Source organism: Tamandua tetradactyla, chromosome 10, assembly GCF_023851605.1.
Source record: "Tamandua tetradactyla isolate mTamTet1 chromosome 10, mTamTet1.pri, whole genome shotgun sequence".
NCBI classification, from domain to species: Eukaryota; Metazoa; Chordata; class Mammalia; order Pilosa; family Myrmecophagidae; genus Tamandua; species Tamandua tetradactyla.
In genome coordinates, this window is record NC_135336.1 from 102,352,335 (window position 1) to 102,377,607 (window position 25,273).

Here is a 25,273-nt window from a genome sequence, read left to right on the forward strand (position 1 = left end):
GACGAGGTAACACCGCACGGACAGGGCCCGGCGAGAAGTAAAAAAGCAGGAAACACTCGTTTTTTGCGCAGTGGCGCCCTACTCCTGCAGCCTACGCTCCCGCGCCTGCGCACTAGCTGCAGCTTCTCGCAAGCCTGCGCCGCTGGGGACCTTAAATAGTCCTCTGGCGAGAGAAACGGGGAAAAATTCGCTCGTTGTCGTATCCATTGCCGTCTCCCTTCCTAGTCTTCGAAACAAATACTCAAATCCAATTCATTCTCGAGAGCAAGGACCCCAACACAGGCGGTGCTCAAGGCGTCCCCGAGCGCCCAGGTATCCAAGAGCATTGTGGGTGGGGAAAACCCTTGCCGGCCACGTGGTGATCGCCCGCCAATCAGCGCGCAGACCGCACTTTGCGGCTCGGCTTCAAACAAACTACGGTGAGGCGAGAGCGGCCTCTAGGACCCCGCCCCCCTCTCCCTGGGTCCGGGGCCCCGCGAGACGGCGGGAAGCTGTGAGGGCGCCCAGCGTCGGGGGCGGGGCAGAGGGGTCGAGTGACGGCCCGCCCCACCTATTCCGGACCTGGGCTGAGGCGCCGTAGGGCCCGCAGCCAATGGGCGGGGGCGGGGAGGGGGAGCCGGCGGCCGGGGGACGCGGGGGGAGGAGGGGGCGGGCTCCCAATCCGGTTTCATCCGGTTCTCCCAACGCCCCCGCCGCGGGTCCCAGCAGCTCCGGCGGCGGGAGGAGCGGCAGAGGCCTGCAGTCCAGCTTCGCTAAGGCTCTCGGTGCCCCGCTGCTCGCAGCACCCGGCACGCTCCCGCTCCGCCGCGAAGATGCCCAAGAGGAAGGTGAGCGGCGGCCGCGACCCTTACGCCCCCGCCCCGCCGCCGCCACGGCCTCTCCTCGGACTCCCGGTCCCGGCCCGCGCGAAACCCGTAGGCCTCGGCGTCGGGTGGTCTCGGATGCGCGCGCGGGCTGGTCGGGAGATCTTGGCAGAGGCGGGGCGCGGGAGTTCTGGAACGTTCTGCGGTCGGAGGAGCGGAGTGGGAATTTCGAACAGGGTGGCGGGAAGCGGCTGACGTCACGCGGCCGGGCATTGTTCTGGCGGGCGCGGGGCGCGCGGCTCCTTTGGGGTGCGGGCCACGTCCATTGCGTGTTTGCTAATTTCCGCAGGTCAGCTCGGCCGAAGGCGCGGGGAAGGAGGAGGTAAGCGCGTTGTCCCTTGGGCTTTGCGGCTGGGTTTGACCTAAACTACCTACCCTTATCGCTTTCTTCTTAATTTTCCGGTTTTTTAAAAGCCCAAGAGGAGGTCGGCGAGACTGTCAGCTGTAAGTAAAGCAAGCCCCATAACCATTTGTTTTCCGTCGGGTTTGCAGCCAATAAAGAAACTTAATGCTCCTTTTTGCCTCCCAGAAACCTGCTCCTGCGAAAGTGGAAACGAAGCCAAAAAAGGCAGCGGGAAAGGTACGTTTTTCAGCCTGTTTTAAGATATATTGGTTTGTTAAGATAGTGTGACAGGGCTGCTTGATACTCTCTTTCATAGTAAACTACTCTCAGCCACTGAAGTCTTGGCTTGGATGTCTCAAAACAACACTTAGAGGTCATAGTCTCTTAAAAAGCAGGAACCAAATAACTTGCCTCCGTAAGTTCTATTTCTTTGTAAAATATGACGAATATAGTCATCTCAGCTTACAGGAATATAATCTTATCGAGTTAATGTTGTTCCAAGAATGTGGGAAGTGTTAAGCTTTCAGTTGGGTTGGAAATCGTATCTTTGACCCTATGGTTAGTGCATGTCTGTTCAGCGCTTGCTTAGATCGCCTGTTTTGGCAATAACAGCCAGAAGATGGGGTGTGTGGGTTTTTGCGAATAGAGTTCCCATACCAAGAAAAGGAATAGATAAAAGAGTTTAGGGAGACTATTTATATGAGTTAAGTTGGAGAGGACTTATGTGCATAAATCATTCATAAACCTGATGTTTGGGCATAGCTTTGGAGCTACCGTCTGCAAAACTCTTTGTATATTTCTGGGAAAACTCAGGGCATGATTGATTTATGTCCACTCCAAACTGAAAGAAGAGTTTACTATTTGAAGTCTCATCAGAAACTAAATCCTTAATACCATCACCGCTTTCCTGAGTTAGGAAGGTGGAAGTTAAGCACTGCAAAATCTTTGAAAGAGGTGACATTAATTGTCCAGACTGAGCAGCTCTTGGGTAACTGTTTAATTAGTCCTTTTGTTGAATAAATGTATAAAACAAGAACGTTTTCTTCCTTTTTTTTTTACCTTAAACTTTTTAATTTGAAATAATATCATAGTTGTGAAACTAATACAAAATCATACAGAGAACTTCAGCGTATTCCCTACCAACATCCAGACCTACCAATTTTAATGTTTTGCCACATTTGTGGGCTCGTTCTATCCACCTGTCTTTATCAGTCTGTTTTTTAAAAGTGTGAGTAGGTGCTATACATCATACTCCTTACAAACACAATACTTCCCCTTATTCCTACGAACAAGAAAACTTTCTGTAAGCACTCTGTATTCCTTTTTTTTTTTTTGCTGTCCTGATTAAGTCCTTTTGGATCTTTTCTCCTCCATTATTATTAGGTCCAGTCCAGGGTAATGTATTACATTTAATTGTCAGTTTCTGTAGTTGCTTTTTATCTTTTTTAAATCATGGAAACATATTTTCTCCTATCAACCACTCACAAGCATAACCTTCCGTGGGTTTAGTCACATTCATGATCTTGTGCAAGCTTCGCCCACCATCTGTTAACCATTATTTTCCCATCATCCCAAACAAAAAAATCTATACCCATTGTGCATTAACTCTCCGTTCCACCTCCCCACTGCCCCTGGTAACCTGTACTTTACTTTCTACCTGAGTTTTAATTACTCTAGCTAGTTCATAAAAGTGGAACCATACAATATTTGCCCTTTTGTGTTTGGCTTATTTCCCTCAACGTGTCTTCGAGGCTCATCTATATAGTGGCATTTATTAGAACTTCATTCCTTTTTAAAACCAAGTAGTGTTTCATTTTGTTGAATAGGCCACATTTTGTGTATCCATTTGTTGTTGGACACTTGGGTAGCTTCTACTTTTTTACTACTGTGAATAATGCATAGTATTTTCAGTGTTGGCATATGAATATCTGCTCTTGGATCTCTGCTTTCAGTCTTTTTGGGTATATACCTCCAAGTGGGATTGCTGGGTCATGAAGTAGTTTTTCTATACTTAACTTTTTGAGGACCTCCCAAACTTTTTTACGACTGCTCCATTTTACGTTCCCAACTTCATTTCTTTTGGAGAGCTGAGTATAAATATCTTAACAATTTTAACAGACCATTCTTGTTATCTTTTAAAAAAACAGTAATTAAAGAAAATTATAACAGCAGTCCTTCAACTTAGAAATGTTCATGCCAGAAGATTTCTGCAATTAATTCTCTATATGCTCAGTTATAGTATGTCACTGAAACTTTTGATTAAGGCCTAAAATACAGGACCTTGTTTTAAACTGTTGTGTGAACAGTATGCTGTTATTTCTCATGTCCTTGATTCTTTGGTTTTATAAGGCCAACCGGCTTAAATACTATTCCTGTTTCCTCTTAAATTTTTCTTCCTTTCCTGTTTTCATCTCAGCTTGCCCTAAGAGAAATTTTTAATGAAAGCAGTTCAGATTCTGTCCATTGTGGATAGATAACAGCCACCATTTTTCTTCCCCTCAGTGAAACGAACCAGTTAATTCAGCTCTCTAAAGAGAGAGCTTTCTTCCCCCTCATTTAATTTCTGGAATACACCTTTGCCCATAATTTTTTCAGCCTTGTTTAAAGCCTTAAATAGAAGGTAAGGATTTGCTATATTACTGTTCCACACAATAGGTATGCTATTTTCAAAGTGTATGCATCTCATTGTGTACTTTTTTATTTATGCAGTGTTTTTTAGAAGTGAGTAATTGGAAGGTTGAAACGACAGACGCTAGGAAAACTTGATTTATTTTGGTTCATCTAGCTTTCAGTTCATTATTGTTGTTTCAACTGTAGCCTATTATGGCATATTTTAATGGTTTCTGAAGTATGAAATGCTGACTATAGTATTTCTCTTAGAAAATAAACCAGACTCACAGATCAGGGATCTCACATGAATTTTAATGCTGCTATAAGTGAAATAGCACTTAAACTACTTAAACCTAATGATTTTGAATAATAAACATTTTCACTTTTAAGGTTTTATGCTTTTATATTATTGGACTTGTTGGTTATGAAAATGAAAAATCTAAAATTAGATTGCAGAAAGAAAAGTTTTAAGTACAAAAGCAATAGTAAGAGAACATGGTGGCAACATGTGAGGCAGTGTTGCCCCAGATATGATTGTTTACATACTTGTACTTTAAAGATGTGCTGAGCTGTTGGTGGCCACTGTGCTCTGTGTATACGTCAAATCAAAACATAGGAATGTAAAATTTATATTTAAAATGTACTCTGTTCTACTGTAGGATAAGTCTTCAGACAAAAAAGTGCAACCTAAAGGGAAAAGGGGAGCAAAGGGAAAACAAGCTGAAGCGGCTAACCAAGAAACTAAAGATTTACCTGCCGAAAATGGAGAAACTAAAAATGAGGAGGTCAGAAGTACTTGAGAAATCTGTTGGTTTTGGGCTCTGAATAGTAGAGAATAAGTTGCATACTTTATCATGTAGAAGATAGGATAGATAATCTCTGCTTTTTAATAATGTTGAACAAAGCTTTGTAAGTAGCCCAGAGTGAGAGGGTAGATTATTTCTTACGAATGAGATCTTATTTGGAAGTATTATATATAAAGTTTCTTTTTCAGGTGAATGGACAAGAAATTTTAATGTGCTCAGAATTTCACCAGTAATGGTGACATGTGTGCTATCCACTGGATTTTATTCATAGAATTCTCAGTCTGCATTTTTAAAGAGATTTAATAAGTGACATAAAGCTCTCATGGCCTTAAACACGTTCTTTTCTAATTTCTTCAAATTGTTGTCAATGGACCTTTCGTAACCTTTTTAGGATATGGTTTATCCATTCACATTGCAACTTTCCCCATCGCAGTTTTGATATATTGAAGCTCGGCATAAGAAATTAAATGGCGGTTTTTGTGGAAGCCGTGATGACACATGAAAGCCAGCAGACTATTTTTAGCAGGCCAGAACTATAGAGATATGTTAAAAGTTTTAGCAACTCATAGATGCATAAAATGTAATGTATACTGTTATATATACTATTACCTGTACAGTATATATTTTACTGTTTAATAACAAATGAACAGCTATACATTGGTACAGAGGGGGAGGGGCAAAAATTTTACTGGGTTTTCCAGACTGCAGGGGTGCTATACCCATAACCCTGATGATGTGGAAAATGTGTTTTTATATTTTGAATATTGTTTAAAGTTTTTACATATCCATTCTCCTATTTGCGTTGTACCTTGGTACATTTTTCCCACTTTCAACATTTCTAATCAAGAAGAATCTTTTTGTTTTTCTTCAGTGCAGCCACTTGTCTGGATTAAGTAACTTAAATAGACAAAAAAGATGGATGTCATTAGTCTTTATCCTCTTAGACTATGAGGGAAAGAGGCTTTTTCTTTTAATTAAGAAAAAAAAGTGGACTCCAAAGTTTTGATCATGTTCCTTAAGCCAGTCATTCCTTCTGTTGGCTAAGTTATAAAGAGAAATAATAAGAGGTACTATTTTTAAACTTAGACATGTCTAGACCAAAATCCTACAGTGATCAACTAGTTATCATTACTAAGCTATGAAATTTGCAGTTAGATTTTCTCAGTTTTTTTTACTTTTACCTCCTAGTTGTGCTCACGCATCAAGTATGATGTGATGTTAAGATCACTGTATGTCTCATATTACTAATCCAGTCCCAGTTACAGAAGGAAAACTTGACCCATTGTATGCTGTTCAATTAATTTTGAAACCCAATTGTTAGGTTTAAATAAAACCCACATTGCTTAAATGCTAAAGCTCTAAGAATCATAGCAATGGCAGAAATCAAACATTTTGATAATTATTTTTCTTCTATTTACAGAGTCCAGTCTCTGATGAAGCAGGAGAGAAAGAAGCCAAGTCTGATTAATATCATATACCATGTCTTTTCAGTGGCCCCTGTTTGTCCCTTCTTGTACAATCCAGAGGAATATTTTTATCAACTATTTTGTAAATGCAAGTTTTTTAGTAGCTCTAGAAGAAACATTTTTAGGGAGGAGATTGAAATTTCACCTCATCCCATTTTTTTAAGTGTAAATGCTTTTTTTTAAGAGGGGAAATCAGTTGCTGGTTGTTTATTTTTTGATACAACCAGAAAACAGTGGGATATTGACTTGGAAGGCTTTGACTGTCTTGGATGTCAACTTAACATTCCATAGGGTGGGAGGGTGGCTGTTTTTATACCCTGTAATACAACATATACTAAATGAAGATTTGGAGTCACAGTCATGCATTTAGTACATGTTGAACATTTTAAATTACTTCTGTTCCTGTGTTTTTTAGTAGAATTGTTTCTTAAAACTGTTCTCTAATCTTGGCTCTCCCTGTCAGAACTGTGTGCACGCAGTAACATCCTTGGTCGCGATAGTCCAATTTGCCTAATAACTTCGTTATATGCTGGGAAAGATAGGAAATGTGTGTGGTGTGTATGATATTAAATTGTGAATTAGTGGGACTTAATGATGTAACAGCTTTTCAACATTTGAAGATAGTGGTGGTACTTGATAATCTTCATAGGGTAAACTTGCCTCCAAATTTTAAGCTGGAAAGTCACTGGAATAATTTTAGAAAAATTACGACTACATGGCTTTTTAGATTTTCGGTACATACATTAAGAATTGTGTACAAATTGTTCATAATGTCTGTGCTCATCTTCAGAACCAATAAAATCTCAATATAGAAGAATTGTTTGAAGCCCATTGGTTAAAGTCTTGTTTACATTTTATTTAGGGTATTGGCATATTTGGTCTTACAGAGTTATTTTTAAATTTAAAAGAGTGAAATGTTTAATTCATCTAATATTTCAATATCTACAGTGTATGTTGAAGAGGTTTGTATGACTGTATTGGTTTAATAATGGAAGAGAGTCCAGTGTTCTCTGAAGCAAAGTAAATAACTTTTCTTTCATGTTAGGTAGGCTTAAGAAACAGAACAAGATAGAACTAAATCTGGTATTTGTTTTCATCGGCAATCTTGGGATTGCTTACGTGTATATTGTACATCCATTTTACTGTCTTAATAGTCTTGTAGAGGTGGTGTAGGCCAAGTACACTGATTTGGCAAATGTGAAACTGGGCCAGTTTTCCAAACAGATCTTAAGGATTTATCTGGCTATCACAATCTCCAGTTATTCCATGAGTTTGCAATAAAAATACTTGAAAGACAGTTGAGTTTTCATTGCCAGAGAAAGGACTTTGCCAATGTTAACCACTGAAAAGAGGGAAGCTTGGAACAAAATTCAGGCTTCCCCTGCGCCTGACATGTCATTTTGTCTGGAACCATTAGCAGGAGGCAAGAGTGCTTTAAAAAAGTCTTGAGGGGATCTCAGAGCTCTGCAAGGACAGCACTATAGGAATGACTTGAGCAGTTCATAGGGAGACGGGAGGCATGATCTAAAAACCTGCATGGCTAGAGAAAACAAGTGTACCAGCACAGAATTGAGTTGAACTGACAGCAAGGGAGGGTTTTGATATCCCTTAGAGGGGAAAGTACTAAGCCTCCAGGGGCACTTGACACTGATAGATTTGCCTTTAATTCCGAAATAGATGTAGGGTAGTTTAGGTTTTGGATATGTAAACTTGAAACGTTGAGCGTTCTCTTCCTATGTATGGATCCTTCCACATTTTTTTTTCTTCTAGGACTTCTGTAGCGCCCGTCTTTGCAGCAATTTGAAGGGGGCTTTTGGGGATTGGTATCTACAGGAAAACTTCTAAGTTGGAAATGCTTCCAAGATCTACCTTGTTGAATATAACTAGTTACTAGAATACTAAGTAGCCCCCCAAATTGCTTATTATACTTTGGTGATAAAGTACTCAACTGGATGTTCTGTCTTTTCTTGTCAAAGAAAGACAATTGCTTTTAAGAAAATAATACTTTGAGGCACATTTCCTGGAATCGCTACTTAACAGTTAATCCCTTTCGACTAGTTCTGAAGAGAACAGTCATGACCAATGATTGGATGTAGCAGTATCAGAATCCTACAAGGATGAGGAAGATAATGATGCAAAGAATCTAATCCATTAGCTGGAAAGTCAGTTAAGAATTCATGCATTCTTTTGGCTACTCAGAGGTTGAATTTGCCCTTTGTAATGTGGGCTCTCAGAGGGCTTAAGGCAGAGCCTGGTATCTAGTACTTAGATAGATGCATGATCATCATGGAGGCCCGAGAGACGAGTTTCACTCTTGTGTAGAGTGTTTGCATGGGGAATGTATAGTGGGGGTGGGTGGGGGAGAGATAAAGCTGGAGGGTTCCTTTTGTGTAGGGAGTAATGTGTGTGTGTGCTGTGTATAGCTTTATACTAAAGTACAAGACCAGACACTGGGGAAAAAACTCGGAATGCAAATAAGCTAAAAACACCCATAATTAACTTACTTAGTGACAGCTATTTAAAGCTGTTTTTCTTGGACCCTTTTCTATGCTTATACTGCAAAAAATGGTCATATTCCTGTGTGATTGTGAAAACCTTGTGTCTGATGCTCCTTTTATCTATCTTATCAACAGACAAGTAAAACATGGAATAAAGATGAATAATAGGGGGAACAAATGTTAAATCTAGATTGAAATGCTGGTGAGGGGAAGGGTGGGGGTATGGTATGTATGTTTTTTTTTTATTTCGTTTTCTGAATAGATGCAAATGTCCCAAGAAATGATGATGATGATGAATATGCAACTATGTGGTGATATTGTGGATTACTGATTATATATGTAGTACGGAATGATCAAAAGTTAAGAATGTCTGCGTTTGGTGTTTTTTTGGTATTTAAAGAAAAATCTAAACATTAATAAAAAAGTCATAATCATACATACTACTACCTTATTATCTATACTGTGTACTTTCCCATGTTAATATATTTCTAACGCATCTGGTAATAGCTACATTGGATTTCATTTCAAGAACATAGTTTACCAGGCACTTCGACTTTTTTCCGTTGAAACAAGCATTGTAAACTTAGAGTACACTGTCCATACAGATCCTAAGAGTATATCTGCCCACTACAATCCCCTGTTGTCCCTAGAGATTACATTAAAAATACTTAGTAGAAAGTTTCAAAACATTAGGCTGAAGTCGGTGACAGTGAATCTTAAATGGGAGACATCTAGGGAACAAATTGGTTTTAAGTAGTTTACTTTCAAATCGCAAAAGTTAAAATACATTTTAATGAAAACTTGGCAAATATATGTAAACTAAGAAACCATTCACTCCCAGAAGCTAATTAATTATTTTAGATATGTAGGTGAATTTTCTTATATGTATCTTCTTTTTTTCTTTTTTCAAATAGCTTGCCTTCTGATGCTTTATTTTTTAAGCATTCTGAGCTGAAATGTGTTGTGGAACAGCTGAGATTTAGGAAGTCTTCCTTTCACCTGGTTTTAGATGGTTTTCATTTGCCAGATAACACCATACTTAAGTGTGTTCTTTGTCCTCAGGTATGATACAATGCTGTTTTTTTTTCCTATCTTTGAAAACTATGGAGTTCATGTCTTGTTATTATTTACCATGGATGTATTCCTTGTGTTAGGGCATTAAAATGTAATATTTGCTTAATGATTCACCATGTGGCTATGCCATAATTTGGCCATTCCTGTAGAGTTGGATGGTTTTGTAAATTGCTTTTTATTCAGGATTTTTCCCATACCCAAAGCAGAACAGTATACTGAACCCCAATCAGCCAGTCCCAATAGCCATCAACCCATTGATAATCCTGCCTCATATTTCTTTAAAATATTTTTATCGATAAAACTTAACATATAAACATTCTTAACATACTAACATTCCATACATGGTATTATCAATAGCTTATAATATCACATAGTTGTGTATGCATCACCATGATCATTTTTTTTAACATTTGCATCACTCCAGAAAAAAATACATACCAGACCCCTTATCCTCCCTCACGTTGACCTCTAGCATTTCCATCTACCCAATTTAACTTTTTTTCCCTATTTATTTTTATCCGTATTTTTTACTCATATGTCCATACTCTAGAAAAAAGGAGCCCCAGTCACAAGGTTTTCAGAATCACACAGTCAACATTGTAAAAGCTGTATCATGCAATCATCTTTGAGAAACAAGGCTACTCTCTGATACTTCCCTCTAGCCACTCTAGTACACCATAACTAAAAGGGGGATATCTATATAATGTGTAAGAATAACCTCCAGGATAACGTCTTTTTAAAATCGGTCAGCCAGTGATAACTTTTTTTTTCCTCATTTCTCTTCCCCCTTTGAGTCAACAAGGTTTTCTCAATACCTTGATGCCAGGTCCTGGCTCGTGCTGGGATTTCTGTCCCCTGTAGAGGAGGAGGGCAGTGAGTTTATTTGCCATGTCGGCTTAGAGAGGCCACATCTGAACAAGAGGTTCTCTGGAGGTGACTTTCGCCTAATTTTAAGTAGGCTTAGCCTATCCTTTGCAGGAATAAGTTTCCTAGGGCGAACCCCAAGATTGGGGGGCTTGGCCTGTTGATTTGGTTGTACCCACTGCTTGCGAGAGTATCAGAAATTCTCCAAATGGGGAAGTTAAATATTTCCTCCTTTCTCCGCATTCCCCCAAGGAGACTTTGGAATTATTTCTTTATTCACTGTCCAAATCACTGGTATTTATTGAGGCATCACACTAACCTGGACAAACCAATAGAATCTTACGCCCTATTCAAGATTCCATGTACTTATAGTGTTAACTAAACTGACCATACAAGTTAAATTAGGAAATGCACTACCCAAAATATAAATTTTTCACCAAATATACATCTTTCCCTATAGTCTCATACCGAAGTTGAAGTTTTAAAATATGGATGATATCATCCTTTACGCGGGTTTCTGCTATACCTTAGTCCTATCCAGATCAGCTTCATTCATTTCTTGATGTCTGATCACTTTTTTAACCTTTTAAACAGTTTCTGTATGCTGCCCCATATTATTTTGAAGCAAATGAAGATTGATATTTTAAAAATATCACCTATAAGTGGGAAATTAAAGGTGAGTGAAATGCAAGGGGAACAAATATTTGCATTAGGAGTAAAAAGTTCTTTGTCTTTGCATCCAATCTTGACAAAATGTGTAAAACATCAGATTCAATTTAACAAGCTGTTATTTGAAAAAATCATCCAGTGTGGCTAGTCACACCTTTAAAATAACATATAACCTTCCAGATGCTGTTTCTACATTAGTAAGAAAAAGTTAAATGAGTCTTGAGGGCAGGGGAATGTACAGTGCAATTCATGATAAAGGAATTGGGGGGAAAGGCAAAAACAGTTCAGGGTTACAGGACAAGTATGATACTTAACGTGGTACAGAGCAGATTTGAGTTAGGTATGTCACATCATTCCCTTTTCCACAATGAATGTGACCCCACAATGAAAGCGGTTAAGAAAGGTTATAGAGCTTGGCTGGTGGAGTAATAAAAATGCCCGTCTCAGAGGGTCAGAGGAGGAAATGTAGGGCCCAGCACCTGAACCTGACTGACTCTGGGCTCAACAAATGTTTGCTTTTGTTACTGAGTACTTTACAGAGCTGATTATAACTAAATTCCTGGGGAATTTTTCCTCCTTACAACAATGTATATTGTTGAATAAAGCCTTTAAAAATACATTGGCTTTAACTAACTTTAAGTTGAGCATTGTATTCAGAAGTCATGCTCAATTTCAGGTTGTGATACCTTGTTACAGTATGACTTCTAAAGTGCAATTTTATTGAGATAATATTCACATATCATAATCACCCAAAGTATACAGTGGTTCACAGTATCATTATATAGTTGTGCATTCATCACCCACAATCAATATTTGAACATTTTAATAAAAAAAAATTTAAAAAAACACCAAAAACATCCCTTCCCCCTTATCCCCTTTGTTATTTATTCAATTATGGTCTTTATTTTTTTACTCATCTGTCCATATACTTTCTAAAGGGAGTGTCAGTCACAAGGTTTTCACAATCGCACAGTCACACCATGAAAACTATACAGTTACCACGATCATCTTCAAGAGGAAAAGCTACTGGATTACAGTTCAAACAGTTTTAGGTGTTTGCTTCTAGCTATTCTACTATACTAAAAACTAAAAAGACACATCTATATAGTGCATAAGCATAACCTCCAGAATGATCTTTTGATGCTATTTGAAATCTCTCAGCCACTGAAACTGCTTCATTTCTCTTTTCCCCCTTTTTGTCAAGAAAGCTTTCTCAATACCATGATGCCAGGTCCAGGCTCAAACCTGGGAGTCATGTCCGACGTAGTGGGGGAGGGTATTGAGTTTACCTGCAGAATTGGCTTAGAGAGAGAGGTCACCTCTGAACAACAAAAGAGGTTCTCTGGGGGTGACTCTTAGGCATAATCATAAATAGGCTTAATGTCTCCTTCACAGGAGTAAATTTCATAAGCACAAGCCCCAAGATCGAGGGCTTTCTCTGTTAAATTGGTAGGCCCCAATGCTTGTGAGAATATATGGTCTTCCCCAGGTGGAGATGTGTAATATTTCCACATTTTTCCCCTGTCCCTCTAGGGGACTTTGCAAATTCTTTTTTTATTTTCTGCCCAGATTACTCTAGGATTATCAGAGCATCATACTAACCTGTACAAACCAACAAGATCTCAGTCCCTATTCAAGTTTCCGTGTAATTATGGTGTTCGAATGAAATAATCATACAGGTTAAATTAGCTAGTGTGCTACAAAAAATATAAATTTTGCACCAAATAAACATCTCTCTTCCTTTGTTCTCACACAGAAGTTGAAGTTTTAAAATACAGTCAATATCATCCTTTACCTTTTAGTCTGATTTATATAATATGGCTTTTAAATCCTTTTGATTTTCCTTGCATCCTTAACTGTTTGTAAAGATTACAGCTGTCATTACTTCAAATTTATAACTAAATTATGTTAATATTATATTACATTTCTAATGTTACCTTTAGAAATTTCAAGTTGAAAAATGTACGAAGACTAATGAAAAATTCAAGACGTATGAGAATTTAAAGCAAACTAATCTGTTATGCATGATTCATTGGAAAAGTTAAAAGCCTTGCATGCTTGGATATATCTGTGTAAGGATGTGGCAGCATATTAAAATGTACAAGACTGTAATTGCCCGCAATGCTGATTTGGTTTTTCACAAGAAATATAAAGACAGCCTTAACCGTTGTTGCATGATGTCTTGCTTTCTGCTTCACTTCTCCTTGTTTCATTACCTTTGAACCTAAGTGAACTAAATATTAAGTTCAACAAATTTATTGGGCTAATATGAATAAAGTGGTCTGTTTGGTACCAGGGTAAAGGGATCCTGAGTAATTTGGCAAGGGAGAGCACTGCTTTCCCTAATTCCAGGGCTCAACGTGATTCTCAGTCAGCCTCAAAAATGGGCTTTTTTCTCTAAGAAGAAAAATATAAAATCTGACTGCAGGACATAGAAGATCTGAAAAACTGAGAGACAGCTGTATTCATAAGAAGTGTCACTATTTGAGGGTCAGTTCTTTCAACCTAAATATGCAATGCAATTCCAAAATCCCAGTGGAATTTTCTTTGGAATTATAAAGCTGATTCTAAAATTTCTCATCTGAAAGAGAAAATTGTGATCAATCACCAAGAATTTTTTGATAAAAGAAGATGAATAAAAGGAGACAGGTAACAAAATGCCCTCTAAAACTACAGGAATAGAAGCACGTGAGTCTGGAGTAGGACTAAATGAAAAAACCAAGGAAACAGGCTTGGCTAAACAGACTTAATATATAATAGAGGCATTTCAATTCATTGAAGAAGAGACCTTTTAAAAAAAACAGTTTCAATCCAATTGACCATCCATTCAAGAAAATATAAATTAGATCTCTACCTTTCACCATACACAGAGATAAATTTCAGATGGATTAAGATATCTAAATACACAAAATGTCTAAAAACAAAAAGGGAAGTGTAAGAGAATATTTGTATTTTTATGACATGGAGGAGACTTCCTTCCTCTAGAAGATAATAAGGCAGAAGCCATAAAGGAACAGGCTTTTTAAAGTTTTATTTTTATTTAATTTTCAAAGCACACTTCAACAAGCAGCTACACTGACATAATATTTTTATTCAACTTTTTTTTTTTTTTGCATGGGCAGTCACCAGGAATCAAACTTGGGTCTTTGACATGGCAGGCGAGAACTCTGCCTGCTGAGCCACCGTGGCCTGTGCTTTATACAACTTTTTATTTTTTTTTGTTTTTCTTTTTTTTTTTAAATTTTTTATTACTTAAAAAAAATTACAAGAAACAAACATTCCCAACACATACACTCAGCAATTCACAATCTCATCACATAGTTGCATATTCATCATCATGATCATTTCTCAGAACATTAGCATCAATTCAGAAAAAAATAAAAAGACAACAGAAAAATATAACAAACAGAAAAAATATATATTTTACAGGCCATACCCCTTACTGATCCCATTCATTGATCACTAGCATTTCAAACTAAATCTATTTTAACATTTGTTCCCCCAGTATTTATTTTTATTCCATATGTTCCTCTCATCTGTTGACAAGGTAGATAAAAGGAGCATCAGACACAAGATTTTCACAATCACACAGTCACATTGTGAAAGCTATATCATTAGACAATCATCATCAAGAAACATGGCTACTGGAACACAGCTCTACATTTTCAGGCAGTTCCCTCCAGCCTCTCCATTACATCTTGGATAACAAGGTGATGTCTACTTAATGCATAAGAATAACCTCCAGGATAACCTCTTGACTCTGTTTGGAATCTCTCAGTCATTGACACTTTGTCTCATTTCATTCTTCCCCCTTTTGGTCGAGAAGGTTTTCTCAATCCCTTGATGCTGGGTCTCAGCTCATTCTAGAGTTTTTCTCAATCCCTTGATGCTGAATCTCAGCTCATTCTGAGATTTCTGTCCCACGCTGCCAGGAAGATCCACACCCCTGGTAGTCATGTCCCACGTAGACAGGGGGAGGGTGGTGAGTCTGCTTGCTGTGTTGGCTGGAGAGAGAGGCCACTTCTGAGCAACAAAAGAGGTTCTCTTGGGGGTGACTCTTAGGCTTAATTTTAAGTAGACTTGACTTATCCCCTGTGGGGTTAAGTTTCATATGAACAAACCCCAAGACTGGAGGCTCAGCCTATAGCTTTGGTTGTCCACACTGCTTGTGAGAATATCAAGAATTCAACTTGGGGAAGTTGAGTTTTCCCCCTTTCTCACCATTCCCCGAAGGGGACTTTGCAAATACTTTTCCACTCACTGATCAAATCACTCTGGGATTGATCAGGGCATCACCTGGACAAACCAACAAAATCTCATGTCCTATATAAAGTTCCATGTACTTAAGGTGTTTAATCTACTATCTACACAAGTTATATTAGGAGATGCACTAGTCAAAGTATAGATTTGTACCAAATAAACATTTTTTGCTTTAGTCTCACACATTAGTTGAAATTTTAAAATATTAAGTACTGTCTATTTTCAGCACACTGCAGTAATGAGATTCTTTTGTTTTTCCTCATACAAAAACTTTTTAAATTTGTACATTTAGTCACTATCATTATATGCTCTAGGCATTCCTAGATTACACCATCCAATCTTTATCATCTATCTTTCTTTGTGATTTCATTTATGCCCCAGCCCTCCTCCATCATTCTCATATGCAGCTTCATTCAGTGTTTTAACATAATTGTATTACAGTTAGGTAATATTGTGCTGTCCATTTCTGAGTTTTTATATTCAGTCCTGTTGCACAATCTGTATCCCTTCAGCTCTAATTACCAATATCTTACCCTATTTCTATCTCCTGATGGTCTCTGTTACCAAGGAAATATTCCAAGTTTATTCACTAATGTCAGTTCATATCAGTGAGACCATACAGTATTTGTCCTTTTGTTTCTGGCTAATCACACTCAGCATAATGTCCTTAAGGTCCATTCATGTTGTTACATACTTCATAACTTTATTCTGTCTTACAGCTGCATAATATTCCATCTTATGTAAATGCCACAGTTTGTTTAGCCAACTGTCTGTTGATGGATAGTTTGGCTGTTTCCATCTCTTGGTTATTGTTAATAATGCTGCTGTAAACATTGGTGTGTAAATGTCCATTTGTGTCCTTGGCCTCATGTCCTTTGAGTAGAGACAGCATATAGATGGGTCCTGTTTTTTAATCCATTCTGCCAGACTATGTCTTTTGACTGGAGAGTTTAATCCATTAACATTCAATGTTATTACTGCATGGGTGGTACTTTCTTCTACTATTTTGCCTTCTGGATTTTATATGTCATATCTAATTTTCCTTCTTTTTACCTTTACTCATAGTCTTCCTTTCTACACTCTTCTCCACACCTCTCTCTTCTGTCTTCGTATCTGTCTCTAGTGTTCCTTTAGTATTTCTTGCAGAGCTGGCCTCTTGGTCACAAATTCTCTCAGTGATTTTTTGTCTGAAAATGTTTGAATTTCTCCCTCATTTTTGAAGGACAATTTTGCTGGATATAGAATTCTTGGTTGGCAGTTTTTCTCTTTTAATAATTTAAATATGTTATCCCACTGTCTTCTCGCCTCCATGGTTTCTGCTGAGAGATCTACACATAGTCTTATTGGGCTTCCTTTGTATGTGATGGATTGCTTTTCTCTTGCTGCTCTCAAGATCCTCTCTTTCTCTTTGACCTCTGACATTCTGATTAGTAAATGCCTTGGAGTATGTCTATTTGGATCTATTCTCTTTGGGGTATGCTGTACTTCTTGGATCTGTAATTTTAAATCTTTCATAAGAGTTGGGAAATTTTCAGTGATAATTTCCTCCATTAGTGTTTCTTCTCCTTTTCCTTTCTCTTCTCCTTCTGGCACACACACAACACGTATATTCATGCGCTTCATATTGTCTTTCAATTCCCTGAGTCCTTGCTCATATTTTTCCATTTTTTTCCCTATAGTTTCTATTTCTTGTCGGATTTCAGATGTTCCATCCTCCAGTTCAGAAATCCTATGTTCTGTCTCTCAAAATCTGCCATTGTAGGTTTCCATTGTTTTTTTCATCTCTTCTACTGTTTTTCATTCCCATAAGTTCTGAGATTTGTTTTTTTCAGACTTTCAGTTTCTTCTTTTTGTTTTTTCCTTGCCTTCTTTATATCCTCCCTAAATTCATTGATTTGGTTTTTGATGAGGTTTTCCATGTCTGTTCGTACATTCTGAATTAATTGTTTCAGCTCCTGTATGTCATTTGAATTGTGGGTTTGTTCCTTTGACTGGGCCGTATCTTCAGTTTTCCTAGTGTGATTTGTTATTTTTTGCTGGCATCTAGGCATTTAATTACCTTAATTAGTTTATACTGGAGATTGCTTTCACTTCTTTTATCTAGGGCTTTCTTGCTGGATGAATTTGTTGTCTATCTGTGCTTTGACATTCCGTTCAGCTTTATCTGGATCTTTAGCTTAAGCTTTGTTTAACAGAGGAGAATTTTTCAGTTCTTGTTTTCTTGTTTCTTGCCCTGCTTGTGTGGTGCCTTTCCCACACACACACTTAGGAGGGTCTACTTAGATATTATAGACCCCAGCCAGATTTTCTCAGACCAAACTGGCCTCCTATCAGGAAGAAAGAGTCACCTGCGTTGGTTTTCCCTGAGAGTGAGACCCAGCAGGTTGAAAGGCTTTCCTGTGAAGTCTCTGGACTCTGTTTTTCTTATCCTGCCCAGTATGTGGTGCTTGTCTGACTGCAGGTCCCACCAGCATAAGATGATGCGGTACCTTTAACTTTGGCAGACTCTCCCTGCTGGGGGCGTGGTGGAGACAGAGGAGAGGTTGTAGGCTGGTTTTAATGGCTTCAAATTACCAAGCCCTGGTGTCTGAATTCCTTGATGGAGGGATTCCACCTAGGTGGGGCTTCACCCCTCACCTAGGGAAGGCACAAGCTCCAGATAAGCCCCCCAAAGAGCTCACTTCTGCCTATGCATGCCTGGGGCAGTTGCAGCCTGAAAAGTCCTGCCACTGTATCCAGTGGCAGTCAAGCCTTTGTAGATACACAGCCACAAAAACCTCTGTTTCTTTCTTATTTTTCCCCCCTTTTTCTGTCAGTCCTTCCCCCTTGGCACCAGGGCAAAAATGAGCAACCTCCGCTTTGATCAGGTTCACCTAAGCTGGGGGCCTACTTTTAGTAGTCAGAATTTGTTAATTAGTTCCACAATTGGTTTTTGATTGTGCCCAGACCCTGCTGCTGGTAAAGTCCTTTCCTTTTCCCTCTGGGAAGTGGCCTGTTTGGGGAGGGGCGCTGGCTGCCGCAGCTTTGGGAACTCATGGTTCTGGGAGGTGCTCGCAGCCAGTCCAGCTGGTCCAGATTGGAGTACGCTGTGTGTCTGGTCACTATCGTGGCTCCAGGAGCTGTTCTGTACTGTTTCTGGTTATTTAGTAGTTGTTCTGGAGGACGAACTAAAATGCTCCCATTGTTAAGCCGCCATCTTGACCTGGAAGTCCCTTTATACAACTTTTATAGTTTTTTTTTTTTTTAAGCGAGTATCTGAGAAATGTTAGATTGGGACAAAATGTTTGTAACATGTATCTCACAGGCAATCAAGGGTTAAATGTCCAAAATCTAAAAAGAGTTCCCATAATTAATATCAAAAGGAAAGAACTCAATTAGAAATAGGAACAAATGATATGAAAAGACAATTCACAAAAGAAGAAATACAAATTTAAAAATATTAGTGCATTAGCAATGAGTGCAAATGGAAATAACAGCAATACTATTTGTACTTTATAGATTTAGTACAAAAAAAAGAATAATATTTCAAGTTGGGGTAAAGATGTGTGTTGAAAGACATGAACTTGCTGGGTGGAAGTGCAAGCTGGAACTCCCTCTCCCTTTCCCTCTCCCTCTTCCTTTCTTTCTCAGGGTGAGTTGGACCCATCGCTTAATGGGTCTGGGAGTCTTGAGCCAAACTGGAACTTTGGGCCACCTCAGAGATCACTTCAAAACCCCAACTTGCCAAGAATCCAAGTTGTGTGGTTGAGAACAGCAGGAATCCTGAAGTGAGCTGTGCATCGTGTGGAGTTTTCTATCCCAATAGTATGACTGATTTATTGATAAATTGCAGAAGTTTCTGAAAAACATCTTAGAATCAACTCTTTATTATCCACACCTTTGCAGGTAAGAGGAACAGTATAATTCACAATGGTCTGTAGTTAAATTGTGATTTGCTGTCTGCATCTGAATATAGATATCTCCATTTAGGATCCATTGGATATGGACATCTATTTGTGAGTTCATCATTCCTTTTAGGTGAAAGATTCAAGAAAGGGATATCCATAAAGATGTTGTAAAGGATGAGTTGGGGGCATTCAAGGAGAGGAGGACCTTGAGAAGAATCTATCCAAAATCTCTTAAAGTCTATGCTCACCTTTCTCTCCTTCAACCTTTCCTAAGTCCCTCCAAGAAAAATCCCTCTGGTCTTCACCTAGACTGACAAAAGGTTTTGCAAAGACTAACATCATTGAAGATAAGTGGAGGCATTTGTATCTCTAATGATAACTTTTGGGACTTCTTTCTGATTTACCCCCTGCTCTACCAGGAAGCACAGGAAATAAAATAATCAACAATCTAATGGACTTGATCACCTGGCTCTTCACTTGTGTTGGTGAGAAGTAGAACCCCTGAAAAATAACGTAAGACTGGGAGGTTCATTGGGAAGACAACTCTTTGGGCAGCAGGAAGGTAGAGTCTACTCTGTCCTAGATGCTGAGACAGATCAGCCAATAGACAAATTCCCTGGTCTCCTGGGGCCTACAATTTATTGACAAATTAAAAAATGTGTACATGATATAATTTCAGGGAGTAGTGTTATGAAGAAAAATAAAGGGGGATAGAGAGCTAGAAAATAATGGGGAAGTGGTGTTATTTTGGATAAGGCGTTTAGAGAATGCTGCTCTGGGACAGTGTCATTTCAGAAGAGACATAAATGGAAGGAAGGAGCCAGCCATGAGTAGGTCTGGGGGAAAAGCATCCTGGTCAGAGGAAACCACAACTGCAAATGTCCTGAGGCCTAAAAGCTGTTTTTGTCAAGAAAGAGGAAGAAAGTGAATCAGTGCTGGGGAGCACAATAGTTGCTGAGGGGAAAAATGTAGGTAGGAATCAGATCATGAAAAGAGTTGAGTTTGGTTCTAGGTGTAATGGGAAGGAACTTAAGGGGTTTCTACCAGAAAGCAGTGTGCTCTGGTTTACATGGTAAAGCTGATCTTGGCTGATCTAACAAGTTGCCACAACCTTGGTGGCTTAAAACAGCACATTCAATAGGTCACAAGTCCAAAATTTTAGCCTCACTAGGCTAAAATCAAGGTGTCAACAGGACTGAAGTCGCCTACTGAAATCTCTAGGGGAGAATCGTTCTTTTGCCTTTTCCAGCTTCTAGAAGCTGCCCACATTCCTCAGCTTGTGGCCTCCGTCCAACAATCCTACCTCTTTTTCTGTCATCACATTTTGGTCTCTGACTTTCTCTTCTCCTTATGAGGGTCATTGCCCTTATACTTAGGGCTCACCCAGATAATCTAGGGTAATCTCCTTATCTTAAAGACCTTAATTTGATCATGTTCGTAAAGTCCTTCTTTGCCATGGAAAATAATGTAGTCACAGGTCCCGGGCATTAGGACATGGACTTCTTTGGAGCCCAACTATTCTACCTTCCACAAAGGGAAAGAGTGGAAGCAGGGAAACCAAGCGGGAGATCACAGTGACGGCCACGTTGAGAGGTGAGTAACTTGGACCTTGGGGATGGAGTTGGAGGTGGGGAGAAGTGTTCAGATTCAGGACATACCTTAACAGGCCCAGGAATACTCAGTTCTTTTTGAGTTTTTTTCGTCCTCTCTTTGTTATTTAGGGTGAGGTTGCCCTAGAGGAGTTTCTGCTCCATAGAGAAAGAATTTTAATTGAAACCGTGGGTTCCCACCCCTTACAGTTTACCAACACACTTTTGGCAAGGAAGATAAAGAGAACGGAATTTTGTTTCCAGAAAGTTGTACAGCAGTGGACAATAAAATTCTCTCTCTCTCTTTTTTTTTTTAAGGTGTATAAACTATTTGTTAATAGACAGGGCCTAATCAAGGGATTGAGAAAGACTTTTTGACCAAAAGGGGGAAGAGAGAAATGAGACAAAATAAAGTGTCAGTGGCTGAGAGATTTCAAACAGAGTCAAGAGGTTATCATGGAGGTTATTCTTATGCGTTATATAGATATCTCTTTTTAGCTCATGGTGTATTGGAGTGGCTGGAGGGAAGTACCCAAAACTGTTGAGTTGTGTTCCAGTAGCCTTGTTTCTTGAAGATGATTGTATAAATATGGCTACTGGAACACAACTCAACAGTTTCAGACTGTGGGATTGTGAAAGCCTTGTGTTCGATGTTCCTTTTATCCAAGGTATGGATAGATGAGTAAAAAAGTATTGATAAAAAATAAATAAATAATGGGGGGGAACAAAGGGTGAAATAAATTGGGTAGATGGAAATACTAGTGGTCAATGGGAGGGAGGGGGAAGGATATGGGATGCATGAGTGGTTTCTTTTTTTTCTTTTTACTTCTTTTTCTGGAGTGATGCAAATGTTCTAAAAATGATTGTGGTGATGAATATACAACTATGTGATGATATTATGGGCCATATCATCACTATTGATTGTACACATGTATGGACTGTATGTGTGTGAAGATTTATCAATAAAAATATTAAAAAAAAAATAGACCAGGCCTATGGACTCATTTCTTCTTGGACACACCCATGGTATGACCATGGGGGCAGTGGTCTTGGCGTGCTGGCCTCAGACATGAATGCCCCAGAAGAGGTGCAGCCCTCTGTGGGCCTGAAGCTTCTTCAGTTGCTCCAGATCTTCACAGAGCTTGTCCAGACCGTTGTCCAGGACCTGGCTGTACTTTCCATCCTTGACTTCCTTCTGTCTGTACAAGAACCAGTCTGGGGTTTTGTACTGGCACGGATTCTGTGTAATGGTAATCACATGCTCTACCTCATTCCCAGTGAGCTCTCCTGCCCTCTTGGTGAGGTTGCTGTCTGCTTCCTCAACACCACCTGAGCACACCTTCGTCCCACACCCTTAACGGCAGTGATGGCAAAGGCTGTTTTCCAACGCCCATTGATGCTGGAGTTAAGTACTCGCAAAATGTGCTGGAACTTCTCAGGAATCACTATAGACTACAGCAGCGGCAATGGCATGCAGGTTTCTGTGGAAGCAGTACAATTCTTACGTCAAAAGTAATAGGTAGACTTGAACGCAGTCCCTGCTTTAGGATTTGAAGAACCCTGATCCTAAAATGGCACACAGAGGGCTTATTGAAGAATCTAAAGTTGATAGGTGCAGGTGTTTTTATTTTATCTCATATTCCATTTCTTTCTGTCCATCTACCCATTCCTCTATCCATCCATTAATCAATCTAATTTTTTTCACTTATTTCAAAGTAAATTATAGACATAAATACACTTCCCCATGCACATTATTAACTGGAGTTCAATATTTGTTTATGATTTTTTAAAAGTAAAATTTGCATCAATTAAATGCACAAAATCTTAAGTGAATCGCTTGAGGAGTTACACCTGTGTAACCTAAACGCCTCTCAAGATAGAGGACATCAACTTCTCCCCAGGGGTTCCCCTCATGTCCCTTCACACTCAACCCTTGTCCCCTTCTCCACCCCCAGAGGCATTTTTTCACCATACATTAGTTTTGCCTGTTTTAGAACTCTGTATAAATGGAGTCATACTCTTGTATCAGGTTTCTTTCTCTCTGAATAATGTTTTTTTGAGATTCATCCATGTTATTGCATATGCCTATAGTTTATTCCTTTTTATTGCTGAGTAGGAATCCAAAGGGTGAATATACTATACTTTTCTATCCATTCTGCCACTGACGGACAACTGAACTGTCTCTAGTTTGGGGCTATGAGGAACAAAGCTGCAATGAACATTCTGTGCCGGTTTCTTTGTGGGCATGTTTTCATTTCTCTTGGATAAGTTGGTACAATTTTCAGTGTCCCAAGCATCTGTAATGATGGACTAAACAGGAGTTGGTGTATGTTTAGAAAGTTAAGAAAGTTGGCTGAAGGGATAATAGACAAAAGCTCTTTGTTGCATCCAGTACCACAAGCATGTTTATCTCGTTCAAAGCAGGACCAAAGCGAACATACATATCTTGAGTTCCCATTATGGACCAAGTTCTGTTCAGGGCATCCTGAGGCTCCAATGTGAGAGCACATGCTCCTGGCCAGAAGGTGGAACTGGTCTGCATTCATTCATCCTCGGAGCTTAGGTTAGCACTGGCACAGCTAATTCATACTTAGCTATATGAATTAAATGGAAGCTCCCTGCCAGCAAAGGATTTAGAATTGCGTACCAGTTACTCAAACAGGCTTTGGAGAGACATGACCCAAATGACATACTTTAGGAGCACCTGCCCAAACTAGCTCTGGAAAATTACCCAAGATTGGCTGCTGAACTAACTATTTTACAGGTTTTAAGAATCCACTGGAGGAATTTAGCTGTGTCTTCTAAACTAAAGTGCAATATTTCCCATGTTCCAGCAATTACACTTTTTAGAATCTACTTTAAAAAAAATACAAGAGATCCAGAATTATGTTGATGCCACAATTGTTTGTAATGGTGAAAGCCAAAAATAGCCCAAATGTCTATTAGTAGGGTTTAGCTAAGTTAAAAAAATTCTGCTCATAGGCCTAAGATCCCTTTAAATTCACTACAGGTAATATTTTTTTTGTCCTTTTAGGAAAAAAATTTTAAAAAGGAAGTAAGAGCATGTACCTACAATTCTTGTTCTTATGTAAATTCCACCAAGAACTGTGCATATTTTTTTCATAAATAAATTAAGAAATTGTGACAAATGGAACATGTAGTTGCAAAATCCTTGGAAGAAATCTTAGTTTACAAATAATATCAGCTAGCTGTTAATTTCACCACTTAAAAAACAACAGGAGGGTGCACGGGTGGTTCAGTGGGTAGAATGCCCACCTTTCATGTGGGACACCCGGCTTTGATTCCTGGACCATGCAACAACAACAACAAAAAATGCTTTTAAAAAACAACGTGGTCCAGCAATTAATCCCTCCTGGAGTGAGGTAGCATGCCTGACAGTGTCATCTCTGTCCCAGGACAGGCTAAAAATGCAGAGAACACATCCTGCCTATCAAGAGACTCTAGATTATGGACAAACCCCTCTTCCCATTCTCTCAAAAGTCTTCCTGGTGGCATCCATTGTTCATTATAGTAAAAAAACTAGAAACAACCCCAACATCTATCAACAAGAGAAGGGATAGATAAATTGTGATATAGCCACATAATGGCCAATTACATAGTATCAAAAATGAATCCACAGCTCCACACAACAGAGTGAACCTAAGAAACAATACTGTATTGGAGTGAAAAACTATTCACAAAAGAGGTATTGGTTTTTATGATTTTGCTTCCATTCAGCCACCCAGATCACCCCATCCTTCTTTGCCTTGGTCTGTGCCCCAAAAGTTTGAATTCAATGGATGGCAGTGCAGGGACTTATTTGTGGCTGGGTTCCAGTTATACCCAGCAATGGGAGATGCCAGCAGGATATCAAAGGGCCAGAGGACAGAGAAATTGGAGAATTTCTTCCCTGCTCCCTCCTGCTCTGGTGCCATGGTGCTGGCAGTGTTTGCGATTCCCTCTACATATATATTATTGTGCCACAGCAACTTGTCCCTGGATCAGCTCTCACTGGGATCTCAGAATGGGTTTGTTCCTATTGCTCATTCAGGTTTTGTGTAGTCATGACTTCCCACTGTGGCTGCTCTCTGGAACCCTAATGATCCTCAAGTCTGCCCACAAGTCTTTAAATAATAGTACCTTCATTTGAATATGAGTGAAACTTTGTTTTCTGGTGAGATCCTGGATGATATAACCTATTTTTATAAAGCTTAAAACCAAGGAAACTAAAGAATATATTATTGAGGGATTCCTAGATATCTAGTAAAACTTTTTCTGAAAAGTAGGGCAAGAGTCTATTAAACATAAAGTTCAGGCCAGTGGGCATATCTGGGGCCACCGAAG

The 25,273-nt window shown here is 39.2% G+C and overlaps 1 protein-coding gene and 1 pseudogene across 5 annotated transcripts; one reads left to right on the forward strand and one right to left on the reverse strand.

The window, feature by feature from the left end:
• The first annotated feature begins 642 nt into the window (after window positions 1-642).
• Window positions 643-13,362, forward strand: HMGN1 (high mobility group nucleosome binding domain 1). Of its 5 annotated transcripts, XR_013158744.1 has the most exons (8): window positions 643-827; window positions 1,153-1,185; window positions 1,278-1,307; window positions 1,393-1,443; window positions 4,476-4,601; window positions 6,043-9,648; window positions 11,119-11,200; window positions 13,137-13,362. XR_013158744.1 is itself a non-coding variant. In XM_077119061.1 (6 exons), the coding sequence occupies exons 1-6, from the start codon at window positions 813-815 to the stop codon at window positions 6,088-6,090; spliced, it is 303 nt and encodes a 100-aa protein (XP_076975176.1). In that variant the 5' UTR covers window positions 643-812; the 3' UTR covers window positions 6,091-13,362. The 5 variants fall into 5 exon arrangements, 1 of the variants encoding a protein (XP_076975176.1); XR_013158742.1 differs by having other exon boundaries at window positions 6,043-11,200; XR_013158743.1 differs by having other exon boundaries at window positions 11,119-13,362.
• Window positions 13,363-21,559: 8,197 nt separating this feature from the next.
• On the reverse strand, window positions 21,560-23,387 carry LOC143647757 (small ribosomal subunit protein uS13 pseudogene; annotated as a pseudogene).
• Window positions 23,388-25,273: the final 1,886 nt, after the last annotated feature.

Bases quoted from the DNA above. Each gene is read 5' to 3' on its own strand.
- HMGN1 (XM_077119061.1), top strand. The intron at 1,308-1,392 runs GTAAGTAAAGCA...TTTGCCTCCCAG, and splicing joins GGTCGGCGAGACTGTCAGCT to AAACCTGCTCCTGCGAAAGT. The intron at 4,602-6,042 runs GTCAGAAGTACT...TTCTATTTACAG, and splicing joins GAGAAACTAAAAATGAGGAG to AGTCCAGTCTCTGATGAAGC.